The sequence below is a fragment of the Botryllus schlosseri genome, chromosome 11 (assembly GCF_051294905.1).
Source record: "Botryllus schlosseri isolate E-star chromosome 11, Bs_hap1, whole genome shotgun sequence".
NCBI classification, from domain to species: Eukaryota; Metazoa; Chordata; class Ascidiacea; order Stolidobranchia; family Styelidae; genus Botryllus; species Botryllus schlosseri.
This window is the reverse complement of record NC_137246.1, coordinates 3,949,023-3,969,537: the sequence shown is the minus strand read 5'-3', so window position 1 is coordinate 3,969,537 and position 20,515 is coordinate 3,949,023. Positions and strand designations below refer to the sequence as shown.

At 40.0% G+C, this 20,515-nt stretch overlaps 1 protein-coding gene and 1 long non-coding RNA gene across 2 annotated transcripts in view; both read right to left on the bottom strand.

The window, feature by feature from the left end:
* Positions 1 to 20,515, bottom strand: part of LOC145449874 (uncharacterized) — a 157,283-nt gene that overhangs the window by 68,774 nt on the left and 67,994 nt on the right. The gene's annotated exons all lie outside the window — the stretch shown is intronic.
* On the bottom strand, positions 10,310 to 16,313 carry LOC145450794 (uncharacterized). Its single transcript, XM_080329300.1, has 11 exons — positions 16,135 to 16,313; positions 15,374 to 15,621; positions 15,233 to 15,314; positions 14,442 to 14,655; positions 13,328 to 13,531; positions 13,197 to 13,265; positions 13,081 to 13,137; positions 12,430 to 12,477; positions 12,177 to 12,366; positions 11,409 to 11,541; positions 10,310 to 11,344 (listed from the first exon to the last, which is right to left on the bottom strand). The coding sequence occupies exons 1-11, from the start codon at positions 16,180 to 16,182 to the stop codon at positions 10,892 to 10,894; spliced, it is 1,746 nt and encodes a 581-aa protein (XP_080185426.1). The 5' UTR covers positions 16,183 to 16,313; the 3' UTR covers positions 10,310 to 10,891.

Sequence of the window (20,515 nt, the reverse complement as noted above, 5' to 3'; positions counted from 1 at the left end):
TGTCAAAAACATGTTTTCAACAGTGTTTTGAACAAAGGCATTTTATGTATATCGATATGGGATGGTTGGAACCCTCAAAATAGTGGGTTCAACAGTTATAGTACAGATATTTCGTCAAAGGAGCTATATAAACCTAGTATTTTCGGTGTCCGGTCAATACCGAGAAAACCATTACCGAGAATGCCATTACCGAGAATGGACACCACCGAGAATGGACATTACCGAAAATGGACACCACAGAGAATGGACATTACCGAGAATGGACACCACAGAGAATGGACATTACCGATAATGCAATATATGCAATGCAGGCATGTTATGCATATGAACAGGTCGTGTGTGTGCATCACGGCGTTGCCACATTCGGTATCGACGCTCAGGTATAAATTTCTCGACAACATCAGTCCCAGTAAGCTATATACCTATATTCTTGACAGTGGCCATTCTCGGTAATGTCTATTCTCGGTGGTGTCCATTCTCGGTAATGACCATTCTCGGTAATTTCCATTCTCGGTAATGTCCATTCTCGGTAATGGCATTCTCGGTAATGTCCATTCTCGGTAATGGTTTTCTCGGTATTGGTATAGAACCGTATTTTCAATTGGCAATGTCAATTCACCATGAGGTCACAATTGAATATTAGTGACGTCATGGCTATAAAAAAATAAAGTGAAATAAACAAGGGCCTTGTTTTAAACATGTTCGTTTTAAATTGAATTTTGTTTAAAATGCAACCCTACTTTCGCGGATATGTGTGAGTGGCTCTATGTATGTATATAATCCATCACATTTATCATTTGATCACTAATTAAGCCTTTCAAAGTATATGCTACAACTCCCCGAATTCAAACTGCGTCTAATGTCTAGACTGGAAATAAATTACGTTTCAAAATAGGATCATACGGATTCGCTCGTTCTTCAGTCGATTTTCCTCGTCAGGTATGGCCAGACCCGCCATGACAACATTCGCAGTAAAGTTGCACGAGGGTGAATGCCAAAACTTCGACCATCCTTGATAGGATAAAACAGACTTGGGCAAAGTGCGGCCCGCGAACCTATTCTGTGCGGCCCGCGAAAGATTGCTTTGAATTCAAAACAGAAAACTTGCTTTTTGAATGACTAAAACCATAGGCTGTATCAAATGAACAGGAAATTCGTTTACTTTGAAGCTTGTTCATGAATATGCCACGATTGCGCTACCTACGTAGGCTACCTGTCATGCGTAATCCAGATTCAAAATATAAAGACAAAGTGGCAAAGTATGAGTAGCAATCGAAGTCACAAGAAATCGATCTTTCCATATAGTGTAGTTCAAACCTTCCTTGTTGACATTTTCACATACGAATTATACGGCATGTGTTTCAATTTGTGACGTGATATGTTTCCAAATCTCTAATTCGTAAAACAAGTCAATCAGTGATCGCGATTACTATATGACTCATCATATCTATCACCCATAAAGGATTAACGGGCATGCCAAAAAAAGAAGGCCGAAAACTGAAATTCAAAGAAGGTTTAGGTTTAGAATTTAGTGCACTAAATATTCTCATACTGGAGTCAGGGGTAAAGTCATCCTTTCAGTTTTTGCCGATCATGTCGCCAAGATTAAAGATTTTAATAAAAGTCGGTCTGATGGCAAAAGCACGAAACACGCGGTCAAGGGAGGGCTAAGTTAAAAAAAACTGCAAGCTTCGCTCAACATAAAGACTATTTAACGTGCACATTGCTCGGAAGGCAGCGACCAAGAAAACAAGCTCTGTGCTATTTCATATACATTTCAATGCAGTGGTTCTCGAACTGGGATACCTGAAAGCATCTGAAGGGTGGCGCGAAGCCGAAGTTTATTGAAAAAAAGTTTCGCGCTCCGCGCGATATCCCCCCAGCTTATAGATGTTTCTCTGTGTATTGTCCGACTTGGATATTTCACAATTCTCTCATCAACAGCCATAATTATTATAATCTTCCATGCCATCAAACTATCCGTTGGGAATGCAAGCATTCTGGTTGCACTTTTCAATAATTTATGATATTATGATAAGTGGGCGCGAAATTGTCAACTATCATAAAGGGAGGCGTGCCTGAAAAAGTTTGAGAACCACTGTTTTGGAGTCTTAATCGAATGAATTGTATAGGGGTTTAAAGAGAGCTAAAATGTATCATGTTTAACATTGTTTCGAATCATGACAGATGATAGATTTTTTTAATTAACCGTGACATTCTCATTACCTAATATCAACACATTCACTGAGCAGCATGTATCAACTATGTAATTTAGAAATAAAATTAAAATGCGCTCGAGAGTATAGCTAAATATTTTCACTCGGGCCGCCAACGTATTTATTTTTCTCATTTGGCCCTCGGAGGAAAATAATTGCCCACCCCTGGGATAAAACAATGAAATTTGTGTCTTAGATTTCACAAACATCATCTCCTGCAAGGAAAACGATGCCGTTCGTAGTTCGATAGTTTTTAATGAAGACCGATTTCCAGAAACTGCGGACATAACTCTGCGTTAGGATGTTTATATATCAAGTTGCTTGGTCTGTTGGATAGATGGAATGTTTGAAATATTGAAGACCGACCGCAACCCATAATCTTCAAGTGCGACCCTTGTCTTTTGTTCAATGAAAATTTCAAATTTTTATGTGCCACCGTCTATTTGGACTTTGTTTGGGCAAGAGACGGATGCTTTCAATTTTATTTTGTTACAAGACGAAGTTGCCGTGACTATAGCATAAACTTATCGGCCGAGAGCAAAATTAACTACGTTTCAACTGAATGTACCGTGTAGTAAATAACGTGTCATAGGTCTAAGGAAGTATATAAAGGCCGGCAAAATAGTGATTGATATTACTCGTGAATAATGTGATATGTGGTCCGTGGACATATGAGCATGCGACATTACAGCATGCGAGACTTCGGCATGCGACAATTTGGCATGCGACACGTGAGCCTGTGGGTTAAATTACGGGTTAGGGGTAGGTTAGGGTTGGATTTATGGTTGGGTTAGGGTTAGGCTTTAGGTTAGGTTAGGCTAGGTTAGGTTAGGTTAGGCTATGTTTCGGGTTAGGGTAAGTTTTTGGGTTATACAGTCACATGCTGAAGTGACGCATGCTGATGTGTTCCATGCTCAACTGTCGTTTTCCACTGTGTCGCATGCTCATTGCTCATATGTCGGGCAACCGTGATATGTAGCTTAGCACACTATCTCCCTTCGAATGATACAACATCGCCCAAGTCGCATGCAAATTTAGTTTAGTACCAAGTTCGTTTTGAGTACAAGTTAGACTCAAATATAGTCAACTCATTAACGACCCAACGAGGTGCGACACGCTATACGCCGGACGGCTTCAGACCGACAAGCTTACCAAGTCATACAGCCGAAGCTAAACATTATTATGATAAATCAAAATAAATGTTAGCTGTCAAATTATGATGAATATTAAAGAAACGTCTAGGGTTCTGGAATTTGAGTTTGCGATGGAAGCTAGCATCGTTCAATCTGCGTACACACAGTATAGTAATAGTTAGAACACGGTCAATCGCAAGGACATATTAGGTAACGTAATGTACAACCCGGATTGCAAGGAATGTGAATGTGGGTATATGATACGGAACATAAATTTGGGTGTACTGTAGAAGTCATTCATTTTGAAAAGATGCATTCAATTATGCCAACCTGATAATATATCAACCATCCAAAAATAGAGCTGTTTCGAAGTTACATAGCGACACAACGACGTCCAAATCTCATTATGCTAGTAAACTATGATTTTGGGTTATGATATTTTGGAATCGGGAAAGGCGGACATTTAGGCGTCCTAAGGGGACATTTTCAAAAACCTGAAAAAGAAGGACAAATCCTGCTAAAGGAGGACGTATGGTAACCCTATAGTAAACAAGCTATGTGCGAACTGTTATTTCATTCAGAATTTTGTACGACAGTGACTGACAGACTACAACACAATGATGTGTATGGTTACCGATAGCAGTCGCTAATAAAATTATAGCAGTCAATTTCTGTTTCATCTACACAGGCCATGTGTTCAGCTATCACATTCGAATGTCTACTTGATTTATAACTATGCGTATCGGCTGCACGTGCAACGGCGGTGTGCGAAAGTTTGTACAGCCTTTTCATTCAAGCGTAAACTGAGACAGGCTTGTGACCTTGATGACCTGACGAGAGGCTGGCGCAAAGCCTTTGTTACATCAGTGTCATTGACAAACCATATCAACGTCGGCAGTACTTGAAATTGCAATCTTTGCATTGCGACACTGTGCAAACCGCAGTTGGTTTAGCGTCGGGGTATTTGTTATGACACAGCTGCTTCTTCCAAGTACGGCTGAGCTATCTAGTCTCAAAAGCAAACTCGCGGTGTAAAGCCGACAGGAGAGTGTACTTACCCAGTTGCAATTTGGCTACAGAATCAAAATAGAAAGCACCGCACTTTGACATCAGGTTGGACTTGGGTGTTTGCTTTGGATTTATGTTATTTGATGCGAATTTACTTCGGTAAAACGGGATGTAGTTTCACACGCTTTTTGCCATTGGATCACCCGCCGGGAATTGTATCGATGATAGACTTATCGTTATCGTAGGCCTCGGTCGTTCAAAAATAACTTTTTCTCCGGATTCCGGGGGTTCACTGATTACATTGTTAGGTAGCCACGCCAAATCTGGCTCGATTCCAACTGGTAGATGTGAACGCACAGGAGTTTGAAAATTTTGAATTCATCAAAGAAAAATTACATTTTCTTTCAAATTTTACAGTCAACCCCATGAGATTGTTAAGTTGTCTGGAAGAACGATGCTTAACAATTTTTGCTCACTTCCAACCGGCAGAAGCGATGTTATTGCACTTGAAAATTTTGGATCCGCAAAAAATGGCCTGGACGGTAGGTATCCCATAATTATTAATGAAAAACTCGAATAGCTTCACTTCTACGGGTTGGAATTGCGTCAAATTTGTTTTGCATCGTTTCTGTAAACGACTCAACGATTTCATGGGCTTGACAGTAAAATTCGAAACTTTTTCAAATTCATTTTTATAATAAATTTAAAATTTTCAAACTCACGTCTACCAGTTGGAATCCAGCAAAACTTGGCGTGCAGCATCTTTTTTGGCAACCTAACATTTTAATGAGTGAATCCATCAAATATGGAAAAAGGGTTATTTTTAACAACCATAACAGACACCCTTGATTGAAATATTTATTTAACTTATTCAAAACACATATATCTGCATAAGCCTGGTGACTAATTCGTGTAGTTAGCTGGTGCCTGACAATTTTTCCGCACCGTATGATATTATACCATGTCTGTGTATGTATATACTCCACTCGTACTGCCTTTGTTGGAAGAATACGTAGTTAGGTCTGGGCAAAATCGAGTACTTGGTTTGGATCTCAGAACAGTATGAAAGATGTGGAAAGTTCAAATATATACATCTTATACTACCACGAAGAATATAATGGGATATAATGGGATGTGATAGGATGTATCGAAGCGTTGGAATATTAAAAGTGGAAGTCATTTTCATATTTGAGGTAATGAAATTTATGCATATAGCTATCATTAGGGTGAACTGCCACTATATTTTGATAATCTGTTCAACATACCTTCTGATACCCACCAACATCATACCAGATTTTCTTCTAACTTGTCTCTGACTGTGCAACACCACTCTACCAGTCTAGTTCAAAATTCAATCAGTTTTATTTGTGGCAATATTTGGAATAAGCTACCACCTAATCTCCGTAATTTAGACTCTTGTGCATTTAAAAAACAATGTTTTCATTCGCTTATCTCCAATCACCGCTAAATTGTATTTGTATTTTATCTCGAATTGTTGGTATCCATGACTTCCCTGCTTGGCGCTCATGCGTTACTGGGATAGCATGGAGGGGTGTTGCATGACTTAGAAAGCCGTAAAGGCCATATCTGCGCTTCCTTGTCCAGCGGCATATGCACGTCATGCACTCATGGTATGCATATGCACAGATCGTGTGTATGTGTATCATGAGTCGGTGTATATGCCGCAAAAACATCAAGGACAAAAATAAACTACGTCCTTTCCTTCCTTACCATGATACCGTGTGTTGTTTTTCTTTTCGTTCCATATCTTTATTTATTTTATTAGTTATCAACTTACAATTGAATAGTATATTCATACTGAAATAAACCCGAATATTTTCGGCTAACACTCGTCAGGGGTAATCGTCAGCAACTAGTAGAGAATTGGAAAGAACATTGTATATCAACAATCGTATCACAAAATATGACGTCACCAGCATGAAATTTCGAATGAAAGAGCGTTCATGCAGTACGCAGGTACAACACGGTCACCCAAAGACACTATACGTTGCACCAACAATATATTACTTAAAATAGAATATTCCGTAACCAGATAGCCTACTATCAATACTACTCAACTTTATGAGTGTCTGATTTCAAAGACTACTCCAAGTCGTTTCGGCACCTTCCTATCTCTTCATTACATCGCAGTATTGTGGTGTTTTGAAGTGATGAAATTATTAATAAACTTGTACGGAGCATGGTTTTTGCAAAAATTAACAACAATCATGTCGATATATTGACCGAAATTACACCATGCAAATGCTATTAATAAATCGACAAAAAATATGTTAGAACTTGCCTTTTGACGCGTAGGCAATCGACACGACGCAAGGAATCCGACACCTCGCTGCGGCTATCCGGGAGAAACGCGCAGCGGCGTGCACCTCCATCACCCCAGCTCGCGTTCCTCGCATATGAACATGCGACATTAGGGTATAAAAACAACAACAGTGCCTCCCGTAGTTTCACGAGTGGTGCGCCATCACTGCGAAATATGTATTATGAGGTTTTCGCGGTTCAAGCCACAGGGCGAGCCTGACGAGGTCAATATGTGGCGGCTGCGTACGGCGCGATGTAACGACACGGCGCGATGAAACGAGGCAGACTGTTTATGGATAAGCGAGGCTGGCAGCGCATTGTTTCACTCGTGGCATCAATTCGTCGAACGCGAATTCAGTGGTTTGAAATTTCAAGAGCGACACCGGCGATATTCAGAACTCTACGAGCCATACGCGTACGCGATAATGGCATGCAAGGCTTGACAATCCTTCCAAGATACAGATATTCTCTCAACCGTAATATACAAAAAGCTCTTCTGGATACCTGCAAAATTAGGAAGATTGAAGTGATCTGCTGGCATTCGTAGAATACCGCAATGCAAAAATGCACAAGAATGTAATAAATCATTTCATGAATTGACCTCCGGTAGACACATAACCGTATTGCTTGGGGCAATTGATCTCAGATTCTCAATCACAGCAGCCCGTATAGCGCGCAAGGGGCGGAGATAAACTGAGGGGTGCGGCTTGTCGTTCCCTGGTTTATCCATTGTCTGCAGTTACCAGCTATACCGAATGTGCAAGAGTGATAATGTATTTTCAATAATCTGTTGATTAGGAAAAGTTGAATAAAAATTAGTCGTCCTCCCCACTGTTATCCGAACGAATTAGACGCTTGATTGGATAATGGATATCTTACCATACTAGCCACGATCAAGCCAACAATTCAAACGACTTTGGTCAATGCGCAAAATCTGCAGTGTATTTTAGAAATACATTCATGTCATGCCTTGAGGAAAAGTCGTTCTTTCTTCAACAAAAACGTCAACCAATGCTGAATCTTGGCATTGCGCTCGCCAACATAATTTCTTCTTTGTATATATTCTTAGAGGTTATATTCGGCGACGTTATATTCGGTGATGTCGATATACAACGTTCTTTTCTCTTGTTGCTGTAAATTTTACATCCGACGATTGTCAGCCGATAATATTCGGGTTTATATCAATATGAATATACCATTCAATAATCTCACGTGTCTGTGACTCCGACCTTTACATAGATGATGGCTTAATGAGGACGAACTTACGACATAAAATTCATACTGAAAGTGAAGCTACCCCATGGAAATACTTATACGAATGTATTGTCACGAGGAGCTATTTCGTTCAAAAGTTCGCTTGAATTTTTCTTCGAAATTTTGACACGCACCTTATTTATAAATTCAGTGAAAACCTTTAACCAGGTAATAATTAAATCCAGCCAATAATATGATAGTTACGGACCCTCAAGCACAGCAAGCTCGGGGTATCTTCTTTGTGTAAGTTTATGGAAAGTTCCAATACATTCGTGAAGACGATCGTGCATACAATCCTGACGGGAAGAAGACGTCAGACAAATTAAAGAAACTTTTAAGTGGCTTACGGCATGGGTATACCAATTTACTTTGCTGGGCCGCAGGTATAACATGCCTTGTGTATTCCATCCTCAGACTCTACGTCTTTAGCTTTCTGGTAAATCATTTCATCGAAGTCTCCGATTTAATCCAAAGTTTTGAAAAGCATCTGGCAGCGCCTCTTTCAATGAAATACCGGCCCGTATGGCTCATGTTTATGTTCTAGAATCGGGATTGACTCATCTCCTAGTATCATGTCATAAATTTAAGATATGAGGAGGCAATGAGGCGTGTCTTTAATTAGTGTTTGCTGTAAGCTCCACCCGACGTATATTCAGAGTACTTGTGCACGTGCAATTTGATGTCGAGTACGCATTTTGTCCTATTGGGTCGCAAACTGATAGGCTTGAAATATAAACTCCCAATTTCCCGATCCTTATAAGGGGAACGCTAAGTTTACATCAATAATGATCACTAGGGCGATTTTTTTACCTAAAATACAGAAGATTTTGACCTAAAAAATCAAAATTTGGACATTTTTTTTACCAAAAAACGGTATTTTGACCAAATTTTTATCTAACGTATGCGAATTAGGTGTTTTCCCATATAATGTTAATGTTATTTTCATTTCTGGTTTGAACTGTCAGTCCTTACGAAGTTGTGTGGCCTGAAAAATCTTTTTTGACTCAAAAATTGACAGATTTTACATGAAAAATCTTTATTTTAACGCAATCTGGCTGTATGAAGAATTCCAGTAGCTACATCACCTATTATGGTGGAAATAATTTGAATTTGTTGTAGTACAACGAAAGATACTTTCCTACATTCGCTAGTGGAAAGTGTTTGTCCTTACTAAGTAGCTCGCCAAGAATGCAGAAAGAACGTTCAACAGCAGCAGTTTGGGCTGCCAACACTGAAGTTGTGCGTACACTGCTGGTGACACGCCGTGTTGCTTCATTCTGACAATGGTGTCTAAATCACGATTTTTCGTAATGCGCTTTTTGATCTAAGAATCATGCAACGCCCACGCAGTCTTGCTTTAATTAGGATATTTCGGTACGGTATCTAGATATCCCTTACGTTGAGCATAACCCCATGTCAACATATTTGTTTCATTTGAATGTTTGTGATTCACAATGAGCCGTCTACAGTGGTACGCCTATAAAGTAGGCTACAAGCTGTAAAATGTCAGACGATAAGTTCACCGTAACTGCAAAATCTATGATACAAACGAAATGCAGGTTGCAAAAAAATTTTGACTTTGTAAATCATTTGACATTACGCTACAATTTTGACCCAATTTTGACTTTTTTGACATGTCGAAAAAATCGCCCTACAGATCAGCAATGTGTCTCATTCCGTCTTATGCTACGCTATTTCAGGGACATATTAGCAGATAAGCAGCCGTTCTCGCGAAATAATGCTGCAGATTGCAAGCCAGTTTCAGATGGAAACTGTGCCCACCCGGTCCGCCTGCCTCGTCAACCAAAAGACCATGAAAGACATAAATGCTCGGCACTTCACAAGACAACTCGATAAAACAAAATGACACTAACTGAGACTATGTCAAACCGACACGTAGAATTACATTACGGAGTGTTGTGACATTGTTCGATCAGGGTGAACTGGAGGATATCACATAATCCTGGTACTTCACAAATTCTGCACTCACTTGAACATAAGCGTCTTGATGAATAACCGATAGAAGTTCGGGTCATCATATAGTCCACAGTGCCATACATATAGTTCGATGATATGTCTATGAAGAACAGAAACAACCCTAGTGTTTGCATCCGTGTAGCAGAAGAATATTTATCAAGTTTTCGAGATTTCTAACAGGTATTAGTCGCGTAAACCTTTGTCATGGCACATTTCACACTAAAATATTCATTGTGAATCATCATCATGCCAGCACTAGGGTTCTCTATACGGCGTCCTTAGAATATGATACTATAAGTAGCGACATCACGCATGACAGAATCCTATACGATTAAAGTTATAATCCCTGCGCCTGAATAAAGTAAATGTATCTAGACGAACACTGTAGAGACCAAGACATGTTTCAAGCAAAAATATATTGAATCAACAATTCATAAAAGTTAAATAATCAACGAAGTACAAAATAAACATGAATTGAGCATCAATTCACAATTCGACGTCTTTTTTTCCAATACAGTGGTCAAATGATAAAATATAGCAAAGAAGCGAACGATAACTTAAACTGTAAAATGTGGCATAAATACAATATTAATTAAGTCTGATGATTGGAATCAAAGCAAAGTCGAAAATCGAGTCAACGTGTCTACGTGACATAGCGCGTTAGAAAGTTAGACCACTCAACAAGTCAAATGTATCTTTTTCCTGGCAGCTTGGGTGCGTTCTGCAGCGATTGGTTTGTGTCATGTACAGCGACAGAACAGCGAATGAAATCATTGCATCACAATGTACGATATATAAATTGTTAGGAGTACATTGACTGGTTATTTTGTTGTCTTTAAAACAAATAGTTTTAAAGCACTAGCTGTAGCCTCACACCTTATTGCGTTCTCATCTGCAGCGAAGCAAGATATTCATTTAAATTCCGTTAATTTTAGAAACAGTGATGTTCGCATATGTCCCACCGTGTTCGATTACGCTCAATCAACCTACATAAGTGTTCGACACATCCCAAGATGCGCGTAGATCTGTATTTGTATAGAGACCGGAGCCAGGATGTGATATCTTATTTTCGGGCACCATGTTGATTTGTCCCCACATTTGTGAATTCGACAACGCAAAATCCGTATTTCCGTATGCCATTGGTCTTTGGTAGCAGTTCGCAGTACCGGTATGCGACTCCATATTGCCTTCATAGCTCGTTATTTGGTGAGGCTTCGTGTAAACCGCGTAGCCTTGTGATTCAGAGCTGGCTAATTCAGTGGACGAGGCAGTATTACTTTGCCAGATAGTTGATGGTGGAGATCCCTGCTCAATATAAGAACTGTTCGGTGTCGAAAATACGTCGCATGTAGATTGTGTCGTAAACTTGCACGTCTCTTCCGATATTCCGTTGGTATAAACCCCAACTGACTCTGCGTAGGACGGCAGCTTCGGCTGTAGTCGGAATGTAAGCGATAAGCTTTCGAAGTCAAAGATAATATCACAAATCAGCACATACCGGCGCATATGAATATCCGTACTTGTCGGTGCTATTCGTAGTCTGTATGGCTTGTGCAAGGCCTTGGAAGTTGAATTTGTAAGCATACCGCTTGCCGTGCGTCTTGGACATGATGTTTTTATCGTAGTAATATCTGAAAGGAGTAAATCGATGCGGTTATGACAATGAAGAACGAAATATTCGTGACAAATTTATTTAGGCTGAGTGGTGATTACGATGCATCATGTGCCTTGGTATTATGTAATAGGAAGTTAACTTGTTAAAAGCGTGGTGGTTCCAACAGTAATTCCCGTCTCTAAGGCGACGCGTTTAAAATAATAATTCAGATTGGTGAAAATCTAAAACTTAAGAAATTAATCGTAAAATTTTCAGTGAGCAAATTGCAAAATGAGTTTGAGCACTTAATAACGTCATTAGACGACGGGCCATGATGCATATACTTCCGATTTTGTGGTCTCTTCAAGTTCTTAATTATATTTATTGTTATTTTGTCGCTTCAAATACAATATGCCTGAAAATAAGCGACCCAAATCGATTATCAGCAGGCCCAAGTTTGATTTGCGTCACATGTATTGGTATTTGGAAACCACCAAAATGTATCGATTTCCCTATTCCTCATGAATGATATCCGTCCATCGCCGAGTGAATGTCGAGAATGAGATTCGTAGGCCTACTATACAGTGACGCCTAAATCATATTGTTTCTGATAAACCCACCAGGTGGTGTATTTACATCAACAATTCAGCGAGAAATGAATTTTTCACTTACCGCAAAGCTCGGCTTAGTTTGTCGTAGTTCATGTTGGGTTTGCTCTTTCTTTCTCCCCACCTTCTCGCGACTTCGTCGGGGTCCACCATTTTAAATTCTCCGCCCGTGCCTTCCCACGTGATGCAGCTGGAGTTGAGCGAGTCGCTCAGCAACTCCAAAAGGAACTGCCACAGCTGGATTTGACCGCCACCTACGCGATCAAGTGATCAGAATTATAACATGAATACTGAAATATATTGTTGATGTACGGTACCTTGTTTACTGAGACGACTGCACAGCGGGCCCAATATGTTGTACGTTTCTGAAAGAATACAATGCGCATTATATAGCCTACACTTGTATTATAGGAAAATACTCGAATAGCTTCTTGTAGGTAAAGAACTTCAATATACAATTGAATTTTATATTCATATTGAAATAAACCCGAATATTTTCGACTGACACTCGTCAGGGGTATTCGTTAGCAACTAGTACAGAATTGGAAAGAACATTGTATACAGATTACCAGAAAATAGTCGGGTTCATTCATGGCCTACTAGTAGGCCATGGTTCATTTCAACGTTAATATACTATTCAAACTAACGAAGTTACATATTTGAATGTACGCAGCGTAGGTTACGTATCGGAATGAAAGGAAATTTCGATAAACGCATCAACACATCAGCATTCAAATATGTAACTTCATTAGTTTGGAATAGTATATTAACATTGAAATGAACCATGGCCTACTAGTAGGCCATGAATGAACCCGAATATTTTCTGGTAATCTGTATACAATATGACTTCCAATTCTGTACTAGTTGCTAACGAATACCCCTGACGAGTGTCAGCCGAAAATATGCGGATTTATTCCGATATTAATGTATTATTCAATTGTATATGGAAAATACTTGTAGATATCTACCTTGTAAATCGAATTTTTCTCGGTTGACGTCTGTACCTTTGTAAATCGCTCTGTAGTCTAAATATGCATCGGCTTGTAAGAATCATTGTAAGCATTGCCGCTTGCAATTCAATTACCTTCAAACGTTAACGGCGTGTTGCTCACGTAACTATCAGAGCGCGCCATGTTAAGTCTCTGAATCGCGGCTGTAACTTTCAAGTCTGTCAGTAATTCTCGAGGCATTGCGGTTGTCACTAAAAATCTTTACCTTGCTTGAGAAATTTCAGGTGCTGCACCAGAACTTCGCTGTTGTACCTCGTCGTGTAGTGTGTGAGGTCTTCGATCGTCATGCGGCATAATTTCGGACCGGCTATCTCTACGAACTTATCGTAGTCCACGTAGTGTAGGCCGTACTCTTTCACCATCCATTCCAGCCACTTCGAAACGTGAAAAGTCGACCAAAGCATCGGATCTGTCGTCGAAAAGGCGGACGAATCATTTATATACGCCGCGTTTACAGAGTTATGTAACAATAGAGCTCGTGAATTGCGCGTGATGCCGTGAATAAAAATCTTTAGCACGGACATCAGCCATTTTACCCTAAATCACACTTAAAGGGGCACTGCACTCAAAAAATGATGTGGTCTCAATTTGAAGAGCAGAACGAAAAAAAAATTTTGGCCGCAACCGTTTTCTTCAGAACGCCACCGTAATGGAGCTGCAATTTATTGAAATTTCCAGAGTTGCAGCAGTCGCGGCTCCGGATAATCTCTTAACCCGTTACATGGCACGATGACTTCATCGTCGCACTTGCTCGACGCGATTACGCAGAGGACGAACTTTAGATAGTTGTCAGTCGATGTTATGAATGACTCATGTCTTGCACACCAAGGCGGCGCTCAACGTACGGTGTTAGGTCATGAGGATTTGTGTCTGGAGCTTGTCACGACTCTATAGTATTTGCCAGTTGAATGATACTGAGATGCCGTTACAGTTGTATATTGATGCAGATACAGCTGTCATTTTCAAGATGTATTATTGACTGCACAGTGCACAACCTTTGGAGTAGTGGTCTTGCGGAAGATACAGACACATGATATTTGTTAGACATATTTGCTTCAGGACATCGGCTGACAACTATCTAAAGTTCGTCCTCTGCGTAATCGCGTCGAGCAAGTGCGACGATGAAGTCGTCGTGCCATGTAACGGGTTAAGAGATTATCCGGAGCCGCGACTGCTGCAACTCTGGAAATTTCAATAAATTGCAGCTCCATTACGGTGGCGTTCTGAAGAAAACGGCTGCGGCCAAAATTTTTTTTTCGTTCTGCTCTTCAATTTGAGACCACATCATTTTTTGAGTGCAGTGCCCCTTTAATACTTACCAGCTGGTACGAGAATTTGCGACTTTTCATCGCAGCTGTAACGGCCCGCGTTATCCAGTATTTGATTCATCGGCGGGGATATATTTGAGGCGTGAAGGTCGAATTTCTCTTGCTTCTCTTGCTTCACGTCTTGCCTGTCGCCCTGGGCGGAGCAGAATACCTCTTGCCCGCTGCTGGGAATGTACGTGCTCCATAGCGGAGGGTTTGGCGTATCCTAGACAACAAATGAACAGAGTTATGGTGCATCAATATCTCCCTGCGTACAACGTTGATATAGAGTCACTGTTTCCATACAAATACATCGAATTTTACAAATTATATTGGTAGCTACATTTTCTGAGTCGTTACCAATTCCATTTACGATGGTATTTAAAAGATAACCATAATACATTTGTAATAAAGATCTTTTCATATAACGGGCATCGTCTTTTACGAACTATATTGGTGTATCAATTTTTGGGATCGAAATGAATGCTATTTACATTGCATTCAAAATATATGTTTAATGATTACAGATCAATTCTTCAAATACTCAATCCGGCCGGACTGATCCGTCAAATGCTGAGGAATAATTAGTAATAATGAAGTATCTCCATAGTAGATTTTCGCTTTAATTTGCATGCGAACTTTTAAACACTATTGGAATTCCAAGCCTTGCGTTACCCTCCTTTTTGTTTATACCTTAAACACAGTCGGAATACGATAGGCAATACGCAAGCTGCGTGATGACTACACTCTTCCAGAAAGCTACACTTTAATATACGAATACATAGCCCAGCGTATGTTACTACCTCGTGGAAGTCATCGTATATCGACGCATGGCCGGGCTTCGCGATTTGCTCGCAAGACCAGCTCTCGGTGGAAGGAAACGGGCTGTAAAAGGGATATTGTTACTGTTTTTAACAACGCGACAAATTGAATGAGATTTGTACCTTGTTTGATATTCCGTATCGCTGCCGAAATATCCACTGGAAGGCGTGGAAGGAAAATTCGGCGTGGAATACGGAACGCTTTCCGTCACAGAGCAGGTTAAATCACTCGATGACAGCACGGTATAAACGCTGTTGTTGGTAACATGCGGGTTGCTGGTTGCGTGTATCATCGCAGCTGGTTTCAATGATATGTCACCGCTGCGATTGTCAAAAAACGAATTGTCTTCTCCTACTATAGACAGGGCTTCCTAAAGAGAAACACATACGCACTTCAAACGACTGAATCGATGTCGCGAATTTTATTAAACCGAACGTGCGAGCAGCATCGCGAACGTTACGGTGCGCTTGTGAATCGACTTTGATCATTCGACGCCAGGTGATTCGATGAATATGGATGGCGCATAAGTGCGATTATGTAACGGCGAATCGCTGACACATATATTGCTCCATGATATCGTGTCACAATGCAAACAGAGAAGTCACAATTTCGTATTCGTGAGCGATATAATGAAACCAAAAACGTACAATGTGAGCGTCATTGTTTCACATTACAAAACACACTGTAAAGCATTGCTTGTCCGCATGTAAAGTTTCCATAATCAGAATTGCAATAACCAAGTATATGGATTTATGATCATTTATAAATAGCATTGTCAATTGGAGTGACATTGTCAAAATCTTAACGATTTGATTGCATATTAAACTGAAATCCAGGGCTATCGTAAAAAGGTTCATGGATATTACACGGATACCCGTCATACCTTTATGTATGATGAAGTGTCAGGAACGGCTTGATTCATAGCTACCATAAGGCAGAGGTTAATCCCAAGTTGCTACTATTCCGCGTCCACTGTATATCAAGATGCAGAGCTAGACCGCTTCTCTTATGTATCAAGGATATATGCCTACCGCAATTGCCGAGAATACAACTAGTGATTACGTCGACAGCAGACCCTTTTATTGGGGCAATTTTTCGCTTGGGTAAGACTCGTATAGCTGAAGTAAAATCATTTTTTTCTCTCCGGGGCGCGTGTAAGGTGACTCGTCGAGTTTCTACTCTCTCCCCCGTATTATGGCCGGTATTAAACCCCCAATAGAGTTGCCAGATTCGGCCGATCCGAAATTGCATACGCACAATCTCCGCAAACGTAATCCCTAAGGTTTACCCCGTCTTACCGATATCACATGGGGTTTGGAACAGTTTTGAAAGCGATAATTTATGGATTATGAGGGAAGCGTTGGATATCATTGCGGTTACGGGGAAGGTGACCGCTGAAATGTGTGATATATACACAATTACACAAAGCTGCACAATGTACGTCACTTACTTTTTAATATTGCCACAGTCGGGAGGAAAAACATGATTGACATAGCTGCAGTGCAAGTGCGTTGGTATATAATTGCAGATGATTGTCTTTACCGGAATTCCAGAACCGTAAACTATCACCATTTATTATATCAGTATGAGTTTATAACAGGGGTGGGCAACCTTTTTGCTCTTCACTGCCGCATTTCGATTGCTAATGTAGCCTACGGCCGCATTCCAGGGCATAGTCGTAATTAACTAACTGGGCTCCAAATGTTAAACTGTCCATGTCCATTTCCGGTGAACTCCGGACTAATCTACATTTTGATATCTGCTTACTATTCACATCGATATCGCGAGTGACCGCAATGGAACTGATACATAAACTTGACAACTTCTAGTTTCCGCATATATTTTATCTTATGTTATGTTATCTTTATTCTTATGTTAGTACATGTGGCATGTCGGCTTCCTGCGGCAATATTCTTGCTACTACACTATATCTCCGTAAATCTCTTTTGCGAAGAACTGTGAATAATGAATGGCGCCACTAATTGCTGTCGTGGTGTATACTCAGGACAAATTTTAGACGCTGGTGTCTATCCGGAATGACGTCATTTTTCTCACCTCACTGTTTCAAATAGTATAGTTGCGGTAAGCCTTTCGGGGAAACTTTCATCATCCCATGTACGGCGGTGATAGCTTTAATTCACAATCCAAATTATATAGGCAGTGTTCATGATGTTATATTGATATGAAGTGAATTAATTTGAGCGGGTAAGTAACAGGACGCATTTATAAATCAGAGAATTCGAATTATAGTTCTAGCATTACAAATGAGAATCCTGTATTCGTGGTATGAAGTTGAATGACCGCAATCCTAAGATGGTCTTGTCTACGTATGGGCGCAAATCTTTTCGCGGTCTGGTGGCGAGATAGCGCAGTGGTATGATCCACGGCTGCAACACAAATATTTTCAGGAATTTACTCACAATGAGACATACAACAGCTATACTTTACGATATGCTACGTTATCACATAGAACCACATGCCATTATTTTTATTATCATGTTATGTTGCGTATAATAACGAATGTCTTTTGCAATACAAGCTAATTAATTTCATCAGCAACACAAATTAATTGATCAACCGCATGTCATTGATACAAGGGCTTCGTTGCCAGTCATTGTGGAGCCTGAATTTAATAGTTACTATAAATTTCGCTTTGATCTTAAGCTGATTCTTCATTGGGAGCATAGATCAGAGTGATCGATTGTCGCCTGTCGCATTTCTCATTCCGTTTTTCAGCGCAACGCCGTTTAAGAACATTCAGGTGCTTCGGGAATCAGGATGATTACTTTATGTCAAGCTAACACGTTCGCCATTGTCGCGCGACGATATCCAACGTCAAATGTGTCATCCACTTCACGAGTCCGGATGTGCGCGAAGAAATATCAACAAAAGCCTTGAATTACCAATTGGAAGATGTTCTGACGTTGATATTACGTATATTCGACTATTTTTAGTTTTCTAGCTTCTCTAAAGCGTCAGCGCTGACAGCGTTGTATGAACGATGCCTTAGGGATTAAAAGGATCAACGCTTACGCGATTCCTAATTATCCGCCAAACGTTTATAGCACCGAGCCTTCATGCTTCACGTTTCCCAATTTTTGGAAAGTTTGACCCGGATTATCTTTTTCCATAATTTCACTTCTCTATTGTAAACGGGAGTACGAGGCGGTGTAATGGCCTAATCCGCTTCGTATGATTACTTGTCCAACGAGTATATCGTACGTTGCATAGCTCAAACACAAATATCCAACCTTATATGTAGTTAGTCTCCATGGATGAATTAGTATTGCTTTTATGTTGAAACAATAAGGATATTTTAATCCTTTTGTAAGCAGATGCGCGCGCTATATAACCCATTGCTGTTACCCCTCTCTCAGTACGCAGAACTTTCTTGATGTTATTTTGACTAATTCGAATCAGTTTATTATTAACAATTTTATCCGACCCAACACCATAATATTGCGTAGCAATGAAAATATAGGAAGGAAGGTCTGAAACCGACTTGGAGAAGCCTTTGAAATCGTTTTCAACGCATTGATACCATGCTAATGCAATGCGTATTATTAACAATAGACCTTTGAATGTTAAAAATGAATTTTCGGCTACCCATGGAGTCTGACAATTATGTGGTCAGTACGAAACATCATATGCCAATCAAACATAGCCGCGTATATATTAATGTTAAATCATGCGGAGCTAAAGCGTGGGTGAGACTGAGATCCTGACCCACCTAATCGAAGTTAAAAAATTTAAGAAACATAGTTACTGCGAGTCTACTGCGATTATTTGATGGTTTATCTCAAAAGGAAATGTAAAGAGATCCGTGGAAGTAATACTTGACCACCATCTTGACCAAATGTCAAATCCATGTATAAGGCTGGATTTGCATTCAATAGGATTTTCCACGTTGCTGGATTTAAAGAGCTTCTTGGAGGTACAGAACTTCAATATGCAATTGAATAGTATATTCATATTGAAATGAACCCGGATATTTTCAGCTGACACTCGTCACTCGGCTCTAATAGTTGCTGACGATTACCCCTGACGAGTGTCAGCCGAAAATATTCGGGTTCATTTCGATATGAATATACTATTCAGTTGCTGGATTTGCAGTGGAAAAACCTCATAATTATCTTGCAGTTGCAAACTTCCAGATTCAATGATAATATACGTCTGTATGATTACATCAAGTAATCTTCATCTACAGAATATCATTCATTAACGTTGGAAAACTTTGTAGCGTCACTGATACTTTCTCTCGGCGGTAGGTCTTCGAGACGAAGGGCCATATTTGGCGAAGTCTAAAATAAGCTATAGCTATATTCTTGAACGTGTGCTTTACCTAAAAATAAGTACCCCCTAAAATAATATATCGTGGCTAAGAAGGCCCGTAATTCCATCATGCGCCGACGAGGTTATCTCGACGCATAACCCGCGCCAAAGCCTATGACGCAATTTCGACCCTGTTTACCATCAACAGAAAAATTAGTGTGTTGTGTTTGTAGAGAAAACGTACGAAATGATGGCAGTGAATTTTACAGGTGTTTGACTCCGTATGCGATGCATCTCGATCAAACTGTAAAAGCCATTGCCTTCAATGCTTTGTGTACCGTTCAGTGATAATGTAGTATAAAATTTAATTGACGCGGCGAGGGTAATGATGATATCATAATGATTGAGGTTGAGTCACCGATGGTGATAAACTCTACGTCTCTCTCTACGCATCTCGAGCGCAGTGTTGCAAAATTGCGAATTCTGGAGCCCGATTTCGGGATTTTGACTCAATTTCATGTTGGTTGGCACCGGAGTTTTGAGTTTGGCACATTTCCACTATTTTCGCACTTTCGACTTTCATAGACTATCAAACCTCTGATAAAAAAAAAACAAATCACTCTGATTGAGGTGCATAGGCTGTAAATTATTTTTGAGGTAATATCTGTCGCAAGTATAGAAACTGTTTTTTTTCACTCTAATCAATATCAGTGTAGCAATAGTCTGACTCTGCCTCAAGAATACATGTCCGGTGTATCCTAGACCGTTACGGCGTAAGCTTATATATCACCTTGCTAGTCCTTATCGAAATTGGTGGCAATGCGAAGGAAGGCATTGATTTTATGGAATTATTATAGCATTTGATTGTGCCTGTTGATACATTTGGTGATGTTTAAAAGGCAGAGGTGGTCTGTTCGAAGTGCTCAAGTAGTTTTTGCTACTTCTACTTCGTAATATTTTGTGATCTACTTACTACGTTTCGCTATTTTCAG

Coding starts and splice junctions, on each gene's coding strand:
- LOC145450794 (XM_080329300.1), bottom strand. CDS start 16,182: ATGGTAGCTATGAATCAAGCCGTTCCTGACACTTCATCATACATAAAG. Junction 13,532..14,441: donor GCAAATTCTCGTACCAGCTG/GTAAGTATTAAA, acceptor TTTCGACGACAG/ATCCGATGCTTTGGTCGACT. Junction 12,478..13,080: donor AGAAAAATTCGATTTACAAG/GTAGATATCTAC, acceptor GTATTCTTTCAG/AAACGTACAACATATTGGGC.